The 18,032-nt window shown below is 35.8% G+C and overlaps 1 protein-coding gene across 1 annotated transcript; it reads right to left on the bottom strand.

The window, feature by feature from the left end:
• Positions 1-10,153: 10,153 nt before the first annotated feature.
• Positions 10,154-11,002, bottom strand: LOC113925838 (tropomyosin alpha-3 chain-like). Its single transcript, XM_035727068.1, has one exon. The coding sequence runs from the start codon at positions 11,000-11,002 to the stop codon at positions 10,304-10,306; it is 699 nt and encodes a 232-aa protein (XP_035582961.1). The 3' UTR covers positions 10,154-10,303.
• Between the last annotated feature and the right edge of the window lie 7,030 nt (positions 11,003-18,032).

The raw sequence follows: 18,032 nt of genomic DNA, 5'->3' as shown, positions 1-18,032 counted from the left end.
AAAAGAGAGGGACAAACCAAGAATCAGACTCTTAACTATAGGATACAAACTGATGGTTACCAGAAGGGAGAGGGGTAGAGGGATGGGTGAAATAGGTGATGGGGATTAGGCAGTGCACTTGCGATGATGAGCACTGGGTAATGTATAGAATTGTTGTTGAATTGCTATATTGTACACATGAAACTAATATAACACTGTATGTTAACTATACTTGGAATTGGAATTTAAAAAACAAAAAATAGATAGTTGTAAAAAGGCTATTAATTGTACTTTTTAATCTTCTCAATCTCATCCATTAATCTGAAATTCCACTATTACACTTGTTAAGATGTTGTGTCTGGAAACCACAGGAAAAAAGGCACTTTTCAGCCATACTATGGACCTAGATGCTAAACTTCAAGAGTATGCCAGGGTTGTTTCTACCAGAAAATCTGCTTTACTTTGCAGTGAACAGCCAGTCTTAATTATTTTTCTAATTGTATTATTATATTAGTTCAATCATAATTTTTATATTTGAGCTGCTGTGGCTCTCACATGTGGAGTCTACTTGTGTAACATGTTTAAGTTTAGGTGAATTCTTGGTTGTATCCTTATCCTAACTTTGTTTTTCTCATCAGAAAAACTTTTATTTACCATCATTTTCGTTTTCACTTTCTCTGAACACAGTACATTACCAACAATCTTTCAGACATAGTAAATGTTTAAAAAGTTGTGGCAACAAGGTGTGTAAAATATCATTATGAAAATGACTTTATCACAGCATTGGTTCCAATTGACATCATGAAAGCCTTTGTGGAAAAATACGAAATGTTAAAGGAAACTGATTTGGATGGCATATCTCCTTTCCAAGGCAATTAATGGGGGAAAATAACTTTTCTTGTCAAAGCATTGGTACACATGGACAAAAGCACTGCTATTTAGCCTTCTGTAAATACTTATAATGCATTATGATAAATAGATGCATCATACCTCCCTAAGAGGAAAAAACTTATTGCAACCAATTGTAATGTAGATTTCTTTCACACCTCTACAAAATTACATTCTATCACATCAGCTATCATAGCATCAAACTTATACAGAGGGAGGAAACAAGAACATTTACATTTAAAGTGAATTATCTTTAGTGCAATTGTGGCTAGAAAACAGGTTATACATTCATTTGAATTTCTCTATTTTGTGTTTTTAAGATACTGTCTTTTCTCTATTAGAACATAGCTAAAGGTGCACGTATTTTGTTCCACAAATTTCTCAAACAATTTATTTGCACAGTGAGGAAGGATAGAGCCAGGTTTATTCACTTAGGCAAATAACATATTCCATTTTTTCTCATAGATGGGCCTGTATTCACGGATTAAATTGTTTTGCATAGTATGTGCATTAAAATATGAGCTCATGGAGAGCAAATGTCTGTGTATCTTACATGCCTAGGTACTAAGTAGAGACTTAATCAATTTTTAATTAATTAAAAGGCTTAATATTGATTGATAAGTCTTAATTCTTTGTGAAAATAAGGGTGATTTTTATTTGTACACAAATATTTTTATTGAGTAAATGAAGGTAAAATTAAATAGGTCTGGTAGCATTGGTGATTATTATTTGTACTTTTCTTACTCTAACATATTAATTAATTGTATTGTTTGCTGCTCTCTGCTAATTATTTATTGGCAACGCTACCAAACCCTGTTCTCTGAGATACTCTATCTTCAGTGTGAAATACTGAACGTTTCTGAGCCCTGTATCCCCAGGAAGTGGAAATGGTTAAGAAATCTCTCTATCCCTTTATGTTCTTGGAACCAAACCACAAAGAACCACCTTTTTTTATTCAGTGATAAAACCCACCTCGACCCCAGATTGTGACTCCCGTAAGATTCACTGCTCATCCTTCTTCCTGATGGCCTTGTTTAGTTGCCTTCATAAGACCCCAAGTTTTCTCCTTCTTTGAGACATTGTGCATTAATGAATATTTTTCCTACTGCAATAGCCTGAATAAAATCATCCTTTAATTATGCATTGTAGTCAGCTTTCACATGAGAGATGTCTTGGAATTGAAATACATGATTATATAAAAAAAACAAGATAAGTAAAATAAAAACATTAAATACTTTATTAACAGAATTATATTTTAAATTTACACACACATACAATGCAGGTGTTCAACAGCAGCACCTAGAGACAACAGTGAAATTCAACAAGTTACTGGGTTAAAATAGTCTCAATAACAGATTATTTCATTTTGTGTGTTTTAGAGAATTTGTTATTAAAATAAGGACAAATATGAGTTTATAGTCATTTCAATAATAACAATTTAAATGTAGAGAAATAGCAGTCCAGCTGTACTTTAAGCTACTTTGGGTAGTGTATTCACTTTCTATTGCCACTTTAACAAATTATCACAAACTTAGTAGCTGAAACACACAGATTTACTATCTAATAGATCTGAACATAAGTCCAATAGGGGTCTCATTGCACTAAAAGCAATAATTCAGTAGGGGTGTGCTCCTTCTGGAGGCTCTAAAGATAATCTTTTCTCTTGCCTTTTCCACCTTCTAGAGGGCATCCACATTCCTTGGCTTATGGCCTCCTGCCATTTTCAAAGCCAGCAATAATGGGTTGAGTCTTTATCACATCACATCACTCTGACCTTCTCTTTCATTTTCCTCTTCACTTCAGAGGAACCTTGTGATTATATTGGACACAACTGTATAATCAAAGATAATACTCCCATCTTAAAGTCGTCTGATTACCAGTCTTAATTCCCCTTTGTCATATAACATAGCATATTCATAGGTTGTGGGGATTAGCATTTGAACATCTTCAGGCAGCCATTTTTCTGCTTACCACAGATAATATATTCATATTTTACCCTAAGTGGAAATACCTTGAGTTTTTCTGACATAGTCCTAGGAAAATCGTACTGTAGATGAGGTTTCTCTGCTCTTTTCTGAGATCTTTTTCTTCCCGTTTTCCAGATTTGCTTTTGCCCCAGGTAGACCTTTCACCCATACACTCTCTTTTTGCTTCATTATCCTTCTGCACAAACCTGCTCTCAGGAAAGGATCTGTGCATTCAGTCCTAGTACAGGTATATGCAGCCAGTGGTCTAATTCATTACAGATCTTCCCTCCCCAGATTTTTATAATTTAACAGATGGTAACATGTCTAATTTTAAAGATAAATGTGTGGATGTGGGAAGCATTGTGCTGGTGGAGGTACTTTAAAGAGCTCTGAGACTATGCTGTGTACAAAGCCAGCCAGCCATGTAAATGAGATTGCTACGATTGTGCTCTTATTAAAGTTCTATCAGAAAAGAGAGATTTCAACTTTGGACCTCAGTAAGAGCTTAAGTAAACGACTGCCCTAACTGTTTACCTTAATCTAGTCCCAAAATCTCCACGTGGTATAGAAAAGGAAATAAAACAAAAATCCTTTAAACACGCATTGGCCATGAAGTCATTGCTTCTCATATAGGTCTTTTTTTTTTTTTGCATCTTAAATCAACCCAAATTTATTATTTCACATTTGTTTTATTTATTTTATTTTAATTCCAGTGTCATTAATATACAGTATTATATTAGTTTCAGATGGGCAATATAGTGATTCAGTAATTCCATATATTATTCAGTGCTCATCAAGATCAGTGTACTTTTAATCCCCTTCACCTATTTCACCCTTCCCACCACCTACCTCCCTGTAGGTCACCTAGAAAGAAGATAAAAATTATTATTAATTTTATAGGAATAATAAGAGAATAAAAGAGAGGACCCCACTACAGATCCTAAATATCAAAAAGATAAGAAAGAAATATTATGAACCAAATTTTATTCCACTGAATTCAACAACTTAAATTTTAGAAAGATACAAAATATCAAAGTTCAATGATTAGGAAATAGAAAAACATGAATAGTCAAGGATCTGTGAAATAATGAATTCATAATTATAAATATCCTTACAAATGTTTATAAACCTGAGAGGTTTCTTTTTTTAAAAAGGTTTTATTTATTAGAGAGTGCTGGGGGAGGGGCAGATAGAAGAGGGAGAGGGAGAGAATCTCAAGCAGACTCTGCGCTGAGTGCTGAGCCCAATGTGGGGCTTGATCTCATGACCCCAAGATCATGACCTGAGCCAAAATCAAGAGTTGGATGCTCAACCTACTGAGCCACTCAGCCACCCCAACTAGAGAGTTTCTTGGTGAATATTCCCAAGAAAGAAGTAATACCCATTACAAAACCTTTCAAAAAAAAAAATAGAACAACTTTTCTTTCTCATTTTAGGATGGCAGCATTATCCTGATATCAAAGCATTGAGACATGACAAGAAACTTTTTACTGTATTTTTCAAGAACATAGATGCAAAATTCCATAACAAAATGTTAGTGAATCATGTCTCTTTATTATTATATGTGATAATAATTCATGAATTTTTCAACAAACGGTGCTGGGACAAGTGGATATACACACACAAAATAATAAAGTTGGACCTTTGTCTCACAACATATACAAAAAAATTTAACTTAAAATGGGTTAAATGCCTAAATATAATAGATAAAACTCTAAAACTCTGAGAAGAAAGTGTAGGATTAAATCTGTATGACCTCAGATTTGGCAGTACAGCCTTAGATATGACACCAAAGAAAGAACAACAAAAGAAAAAAATAGGTAAATTAGACTTCATCAAAATTTAAAACATTCGTGCTTCAAAGGATACTATCAAGAAAGTGAAAAGCCAACCAACAATATAGGAGAAAATACCTCAAATCACATTTCTGATGAGGAGTTTGTATCCTGAATGTATAAAGAACTCCTTTGTGTAAGTAGGTGGAATGAAACAAAACCAATGTAGAGATCTTGAATTGGATACCAATAGCACTAAACTAAAGGCTGAAACTGTATCAAACCCTTTAGACTGGAAGATTAAGTAGAATTCTGGCTGGCTTATTTTATGGTTCATGAAGTGTTATAGAAACTTCAAGGAATTTTTCATGTGTAGCTTTGATAATCAAGAGTGATGATAGAGTCTTAAAGGTATATTTCAATCTTTTAAGTTTGTGGATTTTTTTTTGTAAACTTTATTTAACATACCCAGATAAAGACAAGACATTTTCTATTAGCAATATTGAAAACTTACTAATCTTTAACAGTGCCTTTGCGTATATATGCAAAATAGAAATAGTTGGAAAAAAATAATTAGAATTTATCAGACTGCATCCATCCAAATAAAATTCTAGTCAGTTTACCATTGCATGATTTAGGGTAATTAAGAATTGATGTTATAGTAAAAGAAAAAAAAGAATTGATGTTAGACTAAGGATATATTTGTTTAAAAAAGACAGACATGCTATTTTCCTGATTTATAAATATTTCCAGTGGCATCTCCAAGGTTTTCTATTATGATTTATGCTGCCACTGGTCTAATTATGATTTACTGATTAGATTCATTTAGAGATCAGTTTGACAAATGAACATTCATTTTGAAGAGAAATTGTCAGTGATAACTAACTCTGTACTGGTGATCATAAAACAGGAATGTAAGAAAAATATTGTTTGCCTTCAATTGACCATTAATTTTACCCCACTGATATTAACAATTTTTTAAAGATTTTATTTATTTATTTGAGAGAGAGCACAAGCAGGGGGAGGGGCAGGGGGAAAGGGAGAAGCAGACTCCACGCTGAGCAAGGAGCCCAACACGGGACTTGATCCCAGGACCCCAGGATCATGACCTGAGCTGAAGGCGTTTAACTGAATGAGCCACCCAGGGGCCCCTGATATTAACAATCTTTAATGGCATTCTTTAATTAATCATGTTTCCATACTTCATATAGTTATCCAGAACTTTTCAAGTTTGTTTTCTTTTCTTTGCAAAGGTTTTAATCAGAACAAGTGTGATATTTAAACTCTTTTATATTCAGACTCTTTATTTTTAAGAGCACTCTGTCCTATTCATTTGAAGTGTAGTTACTCTGTTCACAACTGAGTGCATCTTGACATTTGAAAATGAATACGGGCCTCAAGAGAAAGTGCAATTTACTCAGGTTTCACAGTTGCTCTTATTTAGTGATGTCTATGATCATATTAAAGATGTATTAATTGCATTTCAGGATTAACTCTGACTGAAGGGTCTATGAAAAAGAGCCCATACACAATTATTTATTGCTCTGTCTCATTCTTTGTAAAGGCTCCTTTTGGGAAGTTGGAAGGGAGATAAACCAATAAAGGGTAAATAAACTCAAATACATTTTTTTAAAAGTCGCCAACAATTTTATTATTCCTGCCAGAAGCCATCAGCTGTACGCAGATTAACTTTAATAGGGAGTTGTGTACCAAGAATCCTGACATAGAACCTCTAATTAGAGCTGATTACAATTTTTTTTCAAATGCTTACTCAGAGAAGTGTACTTAATGGTGAATTGTAACCTTTCAAAAATTGAAATTACAAAATAATTGAATAAGAGGAGGTAGAAGAAGATGCAGGGGAGAGGCAGTTTCATAACTAGAGGAAAGGGTATTCTCAGAAGGAGCCCCTGCTTCTGGTAAACCTGTGAAGGCATTCCATGGGCAAACATTTCTTTCTCTTCTTTTATATACCAGTTTCTTGGTCTACTTGAGCGTGCAAAAGGCTCTGGAATTAGTTTGAGCTATTTACATCAGAATCTTTTAAAATGTGATCGTTTTCCCATAGCCATTTGGCATATAAATCATTGCAAAAGCTTTTTGTCTTATTTATTTGTTCGGCCCATATCTTTTCTATTAATAATTTAATCTTGTCTGTCATCAACTTAACCTGAATGAATAGCCAGTTTCAAGATCCTTTAGGTAAACTGATCTTTTGTAAGGTCAGTTCCCAACATTTTCTCTATAGCAATATACATGGAAAATGACTTTTATATGCAGTACACTTCTACTATCAGATATACACAGAGTAATCAACCCCTGGCATGTCAACTATAATTCTACACCATTTCCTTTGCAACTTGAAAGAAGAGTACATGGAAACATAAATGATAATGATGTTACCATAGATACAATCTTGAATTTGGTCTACTAGAGTTTCAAGATTAAAGCGTTAATAATAGAAATAAAGTACATCTTATAGCTGATGAGTATGTCACAATTAATAGAACAGGATATGAAATTAAAAATTACAGAACCATCAATGAGTAGCATTTGTGCTACATGGGAATGGAAAACCTTAACTTCAAAGAGCCTTGTTGATGGCCCAGAGCAGTCACTACATAATGATTTTTGGTTGAAGTAATTAACCCCCTTTGTAAGAGTCAAATTATAACTGCCAATCATCAGGGCGCCAGGGTGGCTCAGTCAGTTAAGCATCTCACTCTTAGCCCCATGGAGCCTCCTGCAAGGATGTGGAGCCTGCTTAGGATTCTCTCTCTCTCCATCTTCCTCTGTCCCTGCCCCCACCCTTTTGCAAGAGCTATCTCATTTCATTTGCAAGAGCTCTCTCATAAATAAATAAATTAATTAATTAATTAAATAAAACTGCCAATCACCTGTGTCTCTTTTCCATGTAGAAATCTGGATTGTTATCCTGAAAGAATAAGAGTCCTTACAATCTTCTTACCTGATTGCAATGTTTCCTCTATTTGCCAGAGATGTAGACATAGACTTGTCAAGTCACACTGGAGAGTCAGACACATGTTACTTCACTTTCATGATGTTCACACTTAAAGAGATAAAGGACATTTAGTTTGTGGATTCTCCCTCAATTGGAGTTTTACTGATTTTTTTTCTGATTATTTTCAGCTCATTCTTCTTTAACAGGAATATCACAAAAATGATGTGAAGTATTTTTCTCTTTGTATTCTATCAGGTGGCACACATTTTTTATGTGTACCATTACTGATGATGTTCACCTTGATTACTTTGTTGAGGTGGTATCTGCCAGAATCCACTGTGAAGTTATTCCCTTTACCTGCATTTATTTTTTTCTTTATCTGTATTTAATAAGCCTTTTGTAGAGAGAGTTTTCTGTGTCAATTTGGTGGCTATAATACACAGTTATTTAATCAGATACTAATTTAGGTGTTGCTGTGAAGGTATTTTGTAGATGTAGTTAACATCTATAATCAGTCTACTTCAATTAAAAGAGATTGCCCAAGATAATGAGGGTGGGATTCATTCCATCAGTGGAAAGGCCTTAAGAGCAAAAACTGAGGAAAAGTATCTGCTTCAAAACTGCAGACTCCTGCCTGAGTTTCCAGCCTTTTGGCTTGCCCTATATAATTTGGACTTGCCAGCCCCCAAAATCACATGAGCCAGTTCTTTGAAATCTTTTAATATAACATAGTAAAAATTACTGCTTAATTATTAAATGAAATATATATTTTGCCCATATATATCTAGTCCATATATATCTAATCCTTTGGGTTCTATTACTCTGAAAAACCTTGACTGATCTGACTGATAGGGATTTTGGTATTTGGGAGTGGTTTAGGAGGAACAGAATCTTAAGGATGAGATTTCTGAATTGATTGTATGGAGGTAATTTGAGATTATGAAATGTCCCGTTCTTCATCAAAATGTCAATTTATCCATTTTTCATTTACATCAGTATGGACTCATGATTTCCTAATTTATTCAATGGTTTATAATCTATGTTTTGTAGTAACTATTGAAATATAATTCACATTGTATATAATCTACACTTTCTAAGTATAGAATTCAATGATTTTTACTGTATTCAGAGGATTGGGCAACCATCACCTCAATTAATTTTTGAATACTTTTCTCACCCCAAAATGAAGACCTATACACTTTCTCTTTTATCCCCCAGACTCCTCATCTCATCCAGGCTTGGCAACCACTTAACTATTTTCTGTCTCTATAGATTTGCCTGTTCTAGACATTTCATATAAATGGAAAAATGTAATATGTAGTCTTTTGTGACTGGCTTGTTATTACTTAGCATAATATTTTCAAGTTCTTCATGTTGTAGTATGTATCCGTATATCATTCCTCTTTATGGTCAAATAATATCCCATTGTGTAAAAACCACATTTTGTTTATCCATTCATTATTTTTTTTTTAGAGGGACTGGTTCTTTATTTCAAAAAGACACTTGTCAATTTTCAGTATCAAAACAGTTTGCGCTATTGGTTTCTTTCTCCCAGTCGGCCCCCAGAGAGCACACCAAAGGAGGGTGCATTTTAAGCCAATAAGCTGCAGGATACACACCTAACAGGCCTCATAGAAACCTCACCAAAAAGGGGAATTGGGGAGGGAAAGAAACTTTTTAAAAGATCAGCACACTGTCAGCCCACAGACTGTAGAGAGTTCTCAGCCAGACAGGGTGGCCAATGTGCCCCAACCCTAAAGAAGCAAAGTTTCAAAATAATATAAAATTTAAAAACAATTTTGTACATGATCTATTCAAGATTTCTCCAGCACTAACTGATACAAAGCACAAGATGGCACTTTTAGAGACAGCAGCTTCGGACCCAGCAAAGGGTGATGAGATGAGTTTGTTTCATAATGGCTAAATCAGTGGCAAACACATAATTTTCTTTTTTTCCTTCAAGGAGGCAGGAGAGAAAATAAGCAGTCACCTCAACATAAGGGGAACATGATCCATTCTATGGGCAGTTAGGGTAAAGATAGGATAAGGATTTGGTCTCAGATAGAGGTCTCACCATCTTAATTTGTTTGGTCACTTCTGATGGAAAAAAAAAATTAAAAAATGTAAGTTGCTCAAAGATACCTTAAAGCTGAAACCCTGAGCCACACTTTTTTGGCCACTCCTCCTGGAATCACCTTTCTAATCTGGCTGGTACTTTGGACAAAGCAATGAAGCTTCCCAGAGTGGGTCTCTTTCCGGGCTCTGGCTCTCAGTAAGGCAGGGCCCTGCCTCCTCTGTGGAGAGGGCAGTATGCACTAAACTGAAAAGTTACTTTCCAAATGTGAAGAAGGGAACAGACTGCTGCTTCAGAACTGTGGAATTATTTGGAATGTTTTACAAATGGTTGCTACATCAACAATAACAAAAAAAGGTAATTACAAAATGTGTACATCACAACATGCTTTTAAAGACACTTTGCATTGTGCTCACATTCCCTTAAACATTGTTCCCAAAGGTGCTCAGCCTCAAGCCCAACTGGAATCTCTAGGGAGAGGCAGAGACAATTTGGCGAAAAAGACACAGGGGTTGGAGTGGGAGAGGCAGCAAAAGGAGAAAGCAGCCTTCCAGTTAAAGATCAGTCCTCAGTTTCAAGGCCAGCTTCGGGCAGGCTGGCCTCAGTGGAGTCGGGATCAGAGGGGGGAGGAGCAGCGGCAGGGCAGGACTGGGGTGCTCTACATCTCATTCAGGTTAAGCAGAGTCTGGTCCAGCATCCTTTGTGTATAGAGGTGCTCCTCTTTGGTGCATTTCAGCTTATCTTCCAAATCATCAATTGTCTTCTCCAGCTTGGCTACTGATCTCTCAGCAAACTTGGCACGGGTCTCTGCCTCCTTGAGTTTATCCGTGAGAATCTTTATCTCTTCCTCATATTTGTCTTCCTTTTGAGAGTACTTTTCTTCAGCAGCACTCAGACACTTCAGGTTCTGGTCCATCAGTCTGATCTGCTCATCCATCTCCCGGCAACGGGACTCTGCCAGCTCAGTTTGTTCCTCTGTGCATTCCAAGTCCCCCTCAATAATCACCAACTTCCGAGCCACCTCTTCATACTTCCGATCTGCCTCTTCTGCAATGTGCTTGGCCTCTTTGAGTTGGATTTCCTGGAGTTCCATCTTTTCTTCATCTTTTAAGGCTCGGTTCTCAATAACCTTCATACCTCTCTCGCTCTTATCTGCAGCTTTCTCCGCTTCCACCAGCTTTTGCAGGGCAGTGGCCAGGTGCTCCTGGGCGCGGTCCAGCTCCTCTTCAACCAGCTGGATCCTACGGTTCAAGGCCACCTCGGCCTTGGCATTTGCACTAACGTAGCAAGTGAGGCACCAACTCCTCCTCTGCTCCTTCACATCGACTGAGAGAGTGGGTTTAGCAGTTGCCCCCATAAGAGGAAAGAGCCCAGGCCGGAGGATGGGAGGCGGTGCTGTGGCCTCAACCTCCTCCAGAGAGGGCACCGCGCTTCCTCTCCACCGATTGCTGCCTCATTTCCTCTATCCATTCATTATTGATGGAAATTTAGAATGTTTTCATTTTTTGGCTGCTATTGTAAAAGGACACTAAAATCATTTGTGTACAAGTTTCTTTGTGGACATATGCTTTCAGTTTTCGTGGGTATCTACCTACGAGTGGAATTGGTGGGTGAAATAGTAACTGTATGTTTAGCTTTTTGAGGAACTTCCAGACCGTTTTCCAAAGTGGCTCTCTCATTTTACATTCCACCAGCAGTGTATGAAGGTTCCAATTTCTCCACATTCCTGCCAACATTTGCTATTTTTTTGTTTGACTATAGTCATTTTAGTAGTTGTGACATGATACCTCATTGTGGTTTTGATTTGCCTTCCCCTAATGACTAATAATGTTGAGCATCTTTTATGTGCTTGTTGGCCCTTTGTGTTTTTTCTTTGGAGAACTGTTTACTCATATTCCTTGTTTATTTTTTTAATTATGCTATTTGTCTTTTTTATTACTAAGTTGTAAGAGTTCTTTACATATTCTACATTCACATCCCTCATCAGATATATGATTTGCAAATATCTTCTCCCATTATGTGGGTTGTCTTTCTCTTTGGCGGTAGTATCTATTTAAATACAAATGTGTTTCATTTTTATGAAACCACATTTATCTACTTTCTCTTTTGTTGCTTGTGTTTTTCATGTCATATCTAAGAATCCATTGCCAAATCCAAAGTCACAAAAATTTACTTCTATATTTTCTTCTAAGATTTTACAGTTTTAGCTATTACATTAGGTCTTTGTTTAATCTTGAACTATATACAGTATGAGATAAGGGTCCAACTCCATTATTTTTCATGTAGACAGCCAGTTTTCACAACACCATTTATTGAAAAGTCTATTCTCCATCCATTGAATTGAACTGTGATGTGGAAAATGAAAAAGCTGGAAGCTAAAATAATTAGCACCTCAATTGAACCAACCATTAAGCTGGCGAAAACTGATATAATCAGCTTTTTTGGAACCCTGCAATCTAAACAAAAGCTTACAGCAATGAAGCAAGTGCTTAATGAAGGAAAAAATACTGTAAATTTCAATATGAAAGCATTGTAGTATTTTTGCTTACCTTCCTACCATCCTTCATTCTCCAGCTCAGTAGTGCCTGTCTGGACAGTGGCCCACGTTACTAGGGAGACTTGCTGGTGCTAAGGGGGCAATATAAACCTTGTTCTCAAAAAACTGTGGTTGTGAATTTTGACATGTCTGATAGTTACCTGAGGGATTGGCACAAAGGCTCAACTTTCTTTTGACCCCTGGAGGGCTGGAGCAGCTTTCTGGCAGTAGTAACATTTGTCAAAAGCATCTAAAGACATATACTATCTGCATCTAGCTGGAGCAAGCAATAGCAAATGGGGCAAGTAGCAGACAGACTCAAAAGCCTGAGAAGGGGGCTTAGGAGGAGGATTCTTGGAGGAATAAGGGCTTTGAAGGGTTACTATGTATACCAATGAAGCCAGAGTGCAGTGTGCATTCTCAGGGCCACAGGCATGTTCAGAAAATGCGTGAGAAGAGGTTTGCACCTCTTGCTAATCTGTGGGCTCCCTGTGAGCAAGAGGTATAAAGCATAGGCAGATTTGTAAGTAGCCTGTCTTAGTGTTGAAGGAGTGTCCCAGCTCCAAACAATCTTGGCTCCAGGCATTAAGGAAATCTCCGTCAGCTGTCAGGGTAGTGACTGACCACTGAGATAACAGAACGGAGACATCAGTGACACACATGACTAGCAATACAGTCTTTGCAAAAAAATAGTTTGAAAAAGTTAACTTTAAGTGTTAAAAGTTAACTTTAACTTAAAGTTAATAACTTAACTTTAGCTCTCAACAATCAACAAACCTTGGGGGAGTGGAGAGAATCTTATTTACAGAGTTACCACATTATAATATTCAAAATGTCAAGTTTTCAACAGAAACTTACAAAGGCATACAAGAAACAGGAAAGTATGGTCAATTCACAAGAAAAAAAGAAGTTGACAGAAACTATCCTTGAAGAAGTCCAGGCATTGGATTTATAGAAAAGACTTCAAATCAACTATAGTATAAGGTGATTAGAATAACTGAATTATATGGTCAGGGTAAAACACTTGAAACTTTATTTTTCATTAGACTGACAATGCCACCAATTGTGCTGTTATTTTTTACCACAACTCTTTTTTCTATTTACTACAACCCTATATTGAGCTGTGTAAGCAAAATCTTTGACTTCTCTCTTAGAGAATAGAAGGGAGATCAGGGAGAATAGAAGAGTTCTCTTAAAGTTGATGTTCTGCATTAGTCTGAAAGGCATTGCCACCTGTTTTCTGATTGGATCCCTAAAGGTATGGATCTGTGGAGAAACGAGAATGCTACCAGGCCAGTGAGCTGGAAGTGCTAGACTATGACCTGTGTGTACTGATCCACCATGAGTTAAGGAAATGGATGGAGAGTGACTATTTAGAAACTCTTAACAGCAATTTCTAAGAGTAATTCTAGGTCTGTGGAATATAAGAAAATATTAGGTAGTATTTCAAATGCTGTTTATCTCATTTATTTTTATTGTAATTTACTTTTATTGTATTTTACAGAAATGCTGATCCACAACAAATTGGAGAAAAATTTTTAAAAAATTTTTCAGATGGTTTGAGATCATTGTTCTAGGCAACTTCATCAGATCTCCTAGGTCAGGCTTATTTATTTGGGAATATAATGATTTGCTAAAATACCAAAGACATCTGTGTTTCAATGTGAAAACAAAATTGACAAACCATTGGCAAAACTGGCAAAGAAAAAAGAGAGAAGATTCAAATTTTAAAGTTAGGAAAAGAAAGGAAATACTCCTCGCATTCTGGCGGCCCCTTATTTTTCAAAGAACTACTTTTGGTTTTGTTAATTCTACTAATTTTCTATTCTTATTAGGTTTATTTATGCTCTAATCGTTATTATTTCCTTCCATCTGCATCTTCTTGGATTTAGTTGGCTCTTCTGTTTCTAGTTTCTGGAGGTGGAAGGTTAAGTTATTGTTGGACATCTTTCTTTTCTTTTAATATAGGCTTCAATAGCTGTTAATTTTGAATAACATCCCAATTGTTTTTCTCTCTTCATACATTTTCTAATTGTCTAAAAGTAACATGGACAGTTCCAAAGGAAGTGTTTGTAAACAGCTACTTGTGAAACAGAGGTAGATAGAATAGCTACTCCCACTGCATATGTACATGCTCATTGGATTTCAGTTTATTTTGCTTGCACACTTTGCTTATAAGTAGCATTATGTGTAAAATAGTGAAGGGGACCCCCTTCACGGAGTCATTCTCGATATTCAAATAATCACTCAGTAATTTCTCTGTTGCATCAAGAATTGATAGAACTGACAGGTAAGCACTGAGTGAAAGCCACAAAAACTTTGAAGTACATGTGGTGTCTCTACCTTTTTTTTTTAACATTTAAGTTTTCTAATGTAAAGATTAAAGTTAATGGGAACTATTATTTAGAATTAAAAAAAACTGACCTAAATGAAAACACTAATTTGAAAAGAGATGTGTACCCCTATGCTCATTGCAGCAGTATTTTTAATAACCAATATATGGAAGCAACCTGTGTCCATTGATGAATGAATGGATAAAGAAGATGTGTCTCCAGACACAATGGAATAGTATTCAGCCATAAAAAGAATGAAATCTGGCCATTTGTGACAGAGAGTTTCATGCTAAGTGAAATAAGTCAGCTTGAGAAAGACAAATACTATATGATTTTACTTCTATGTGGAATCTAAAAAACAAAACAAATGAACAAACAAAACAAAACAGAAACAGACATAGATAAAAAGAACAACCAGTTGTTTGCCCATGAAAAGAGGGAAGGGGTAGGGAATGAAATAGGGGAAGGGGATTAAAAGGTACAAACTTCTAGGTATAAAATAAATAAGACACAGGGATGCAATGTACAGCATAGGGAATATAGTTAATAATATGTAACAACTGTATATGGTGACAAATGGTAGCTAGATTTATTGTGGTGATCACTTCATAATGTATCTAAGTGTTGAATCACTATGTTGTATATCTAATATAATATTAATATAATATTGTTATGTCAGCTATGCTTCAATTAAAAAAAGAAAAAAACACCTTAATTTTCAGTAATTTCTGAAGATAAAACTCATTTAAAATTAAAACTTGGGAAAAAAATTAAAATTTGGTTTTATTTCCTTCAAAAATTAGGTCTGACAAGCTCTTATAACAGGTGATTATCCCAAGTAGAGAAGTATAGCATAACCTCACTGCTTTCTTTCCTGGTTTTGGAACAGTATATCAGTGGTATAACGTCCAATAACATTTATTAAATACTATATGCAAGATACCTGCTAAACACTGACTTAAAATTGATGGATATATACAGTCCCTTCTCTCAAACAGCTATGTCCATATTGCAAGTAATATAGAACCTAGTAAAAGAAAACTTATAATATTCACTTTAGCTATATTTTTTGGATATAGGAATAGATAAAATAGGAAGAGACATTTTCCCTGGATTTTCTCCCTAGTGTTCTGGCTTCTAAGGAGCTCCAGACACAGTCCTAAGAAGAAAAACATGTATCCAGGAAAGGCTTCTGTGACTGTAAAGCTCTCTCCAGAACAATATATCAACCTTTCTTGATGCACTTCTCACTTCTTTTTATCGTCTGAATTATATTCACTTGGCAAATGAAATGGCTAAATTTCAGTCAGGCAACTTGCTCAGCTTCTCTTTAAATTGATGTTAGCCACAATGGTACTGGGCCTCAGTTCAGTAGTCTTTATTACCTAAAATGCAAACCAAAATCCTCTTAGCCTAACTTCTGGGTACCACCCATACTCTCATACCAAAATGAATGTGATCTCTTCATTACACTCGGCATCACCAAGCACCTCTATTTCCATTATGCTACATTCAGAGGGAAAGAACCAAAAGACAGGCATAAAATTCCTGACAGACATGGCACTGCATTATTTAGCGTTGGATTTTTATGGTAAATACAACAGTAATGCAGAAGAGAAAAAGGCTTCTACCATTGACTTTTCTTTAGAATGAATTCTGGGTAAGGGCACATTTCCAATAATGGAAAAATACTAATACATCCTAGTACTTAGGAAGAAGTACCTTTGTAATTTAGCTGTCATTTAAGCGAGGCCCCTCTACAATTTCTATATGGGTGAGGCTTAGAAAGAAGAATATGTTTGGAAGGAGATGCTGAGTGACTTCTTAAATAAATGTACTGTTTTTACTTACGGTATACTAGCAAAGTTTTCTAAAGATAATTTACTTATACCTTATAGAATATTATTTACATATAAATATGCATATTTTATAATATGTATATTTATATGTAAATAAATAGTGAAGTGTATGAAATAACATAAATTATATATCTACATATCTATTGTATTTTTTTTCTATGTATGAGGCAGCTGGGATTATTGATGGAGAATATTGGGGGTATAAAGGATTCTTCCAAGCCACTCTTTGCTGTCACTATTATGAGTAAGAGAATACAAATTGAACTTTAGGATTTTGTACGGAACTTGTGATGTGCCACAGATGAAAGAATGAATCCAATCAGAAACAAATTCTTCTCCAATCTTCTCAGAAAGAGTCTTCGTTTTGGGTGCCTGGGTGGCTTCAGTCGTTAAGCATCTGCCTTCGGCTCAGGTCATGATCCCAGGGTCCCGGGATCGAGCCCCGCATCAGGCTCCCTGCTCTGCGGGAAGCCTTCTTCTCCCTCTCTCACCCCCACTGCTTATGTTACTTTTCTCGCTGTCTCTCTGTCAAATAAATAAATAAAATCATTAAATAAAAAAAAAAGATTCTTAGTTTAACTTTTTTATTCCCCACAACTTCTACCTAATTGAATCTCATTATGTTTAGAAATGCCCAAATTGCTTTGTACCTTTTATATTTATATCTTTGCTATAACAGCCCTCAGTCAGAAATTCCTTTGAACTTTATGCACAGTTCCACAGAGGCTGTTATGAATTCTTCAGGAATCTCGGAAGATAAGTTCTAATGGAAAAGTTACAAGAGCTTCCTCAAGTACAAATGGAGCAAGTGACTTTTAAAATCGAGTTAGATTTTCTAAGCCACATTGATCAGATTGCTTTATTAAAAATGCTCTGGTCAACAATGGACTCTTCAGAACCTTATGCAGGACAGTGTATGTTCTTCACTTCTTGACACAACCTCAGAGAGGCCAAGTTCAAGGGCAGGTCTGTGTTATCTCTGTGCCATGACTCGTGGTAATGGCAGCTGTGATTACAGCCCAGCCCCCCCAGAGCAAGTGTCTGCCAGGAGCTGCTTCCCCTGACAGAAAGCAGGTGTCTGGGCCCCGGGAAGAGGGGTATGAAATCAGCCTTGAGGAGCTTCAGAAAACAATAGTTTGCAATAATTGCCCTTGCTGCGGGAAAGATTGTATATTTTTCTCTTTCCCTTATTATTTTATTTTCTCCAAAATAGTTTGAGAATGGATGTTCAACAAAGAAGCAGTTTCAGAATGAATGTTACTGTCATAAAATTCACATTAATTTCAGCCATAAAAGTGATTCTTGCTGAATTTCTGCCTTACTGTGTGATAAGTAGGTTTCTGTACTACAAACTAATTTCAAATAATTTATAGCACTAATGTGATTTCAACCCTGGGCATTTATTTATAATGAATGATTACTTAAAAATAAAATTAAAAAAAAGAAAAAAGAAAGTTAATGATTTCTCTATCCTGTGTCATTAATATTCTTCTATACGAACTCTTTGTTACCTAGTAAAATTCTAAGTTTTCCAGTTTTTAGAATTTATTCCAAGAATAAAAAGGAAAAGAAAAAGGAGAGGAAGGAGAAGAAAAAGAACTTGTTCAAATGCATTTAAGGGGTCAATGAAATATAAGATAGCATCTCTTCCTCCCATAT

This window comes from Zalophus californianus, chromosome 4 (assembly GCF_009762305.2).
Source record: "Zalophus californianus isolate mZalCal1 chromosome 4, mZalCal1.pri.v2, whole genome shotgun sequence".
NCBI lineage: Eukaryota > Metazoa > Chordata > Mammalia > Carnivora > Otariidae > Zalophus > Zalophus californianus.
The sequence above is the reverse complement of the archived record's forward strand: the minus strand, read 5'-3'. Positions and strand labels throughout refer to the sequence as shown.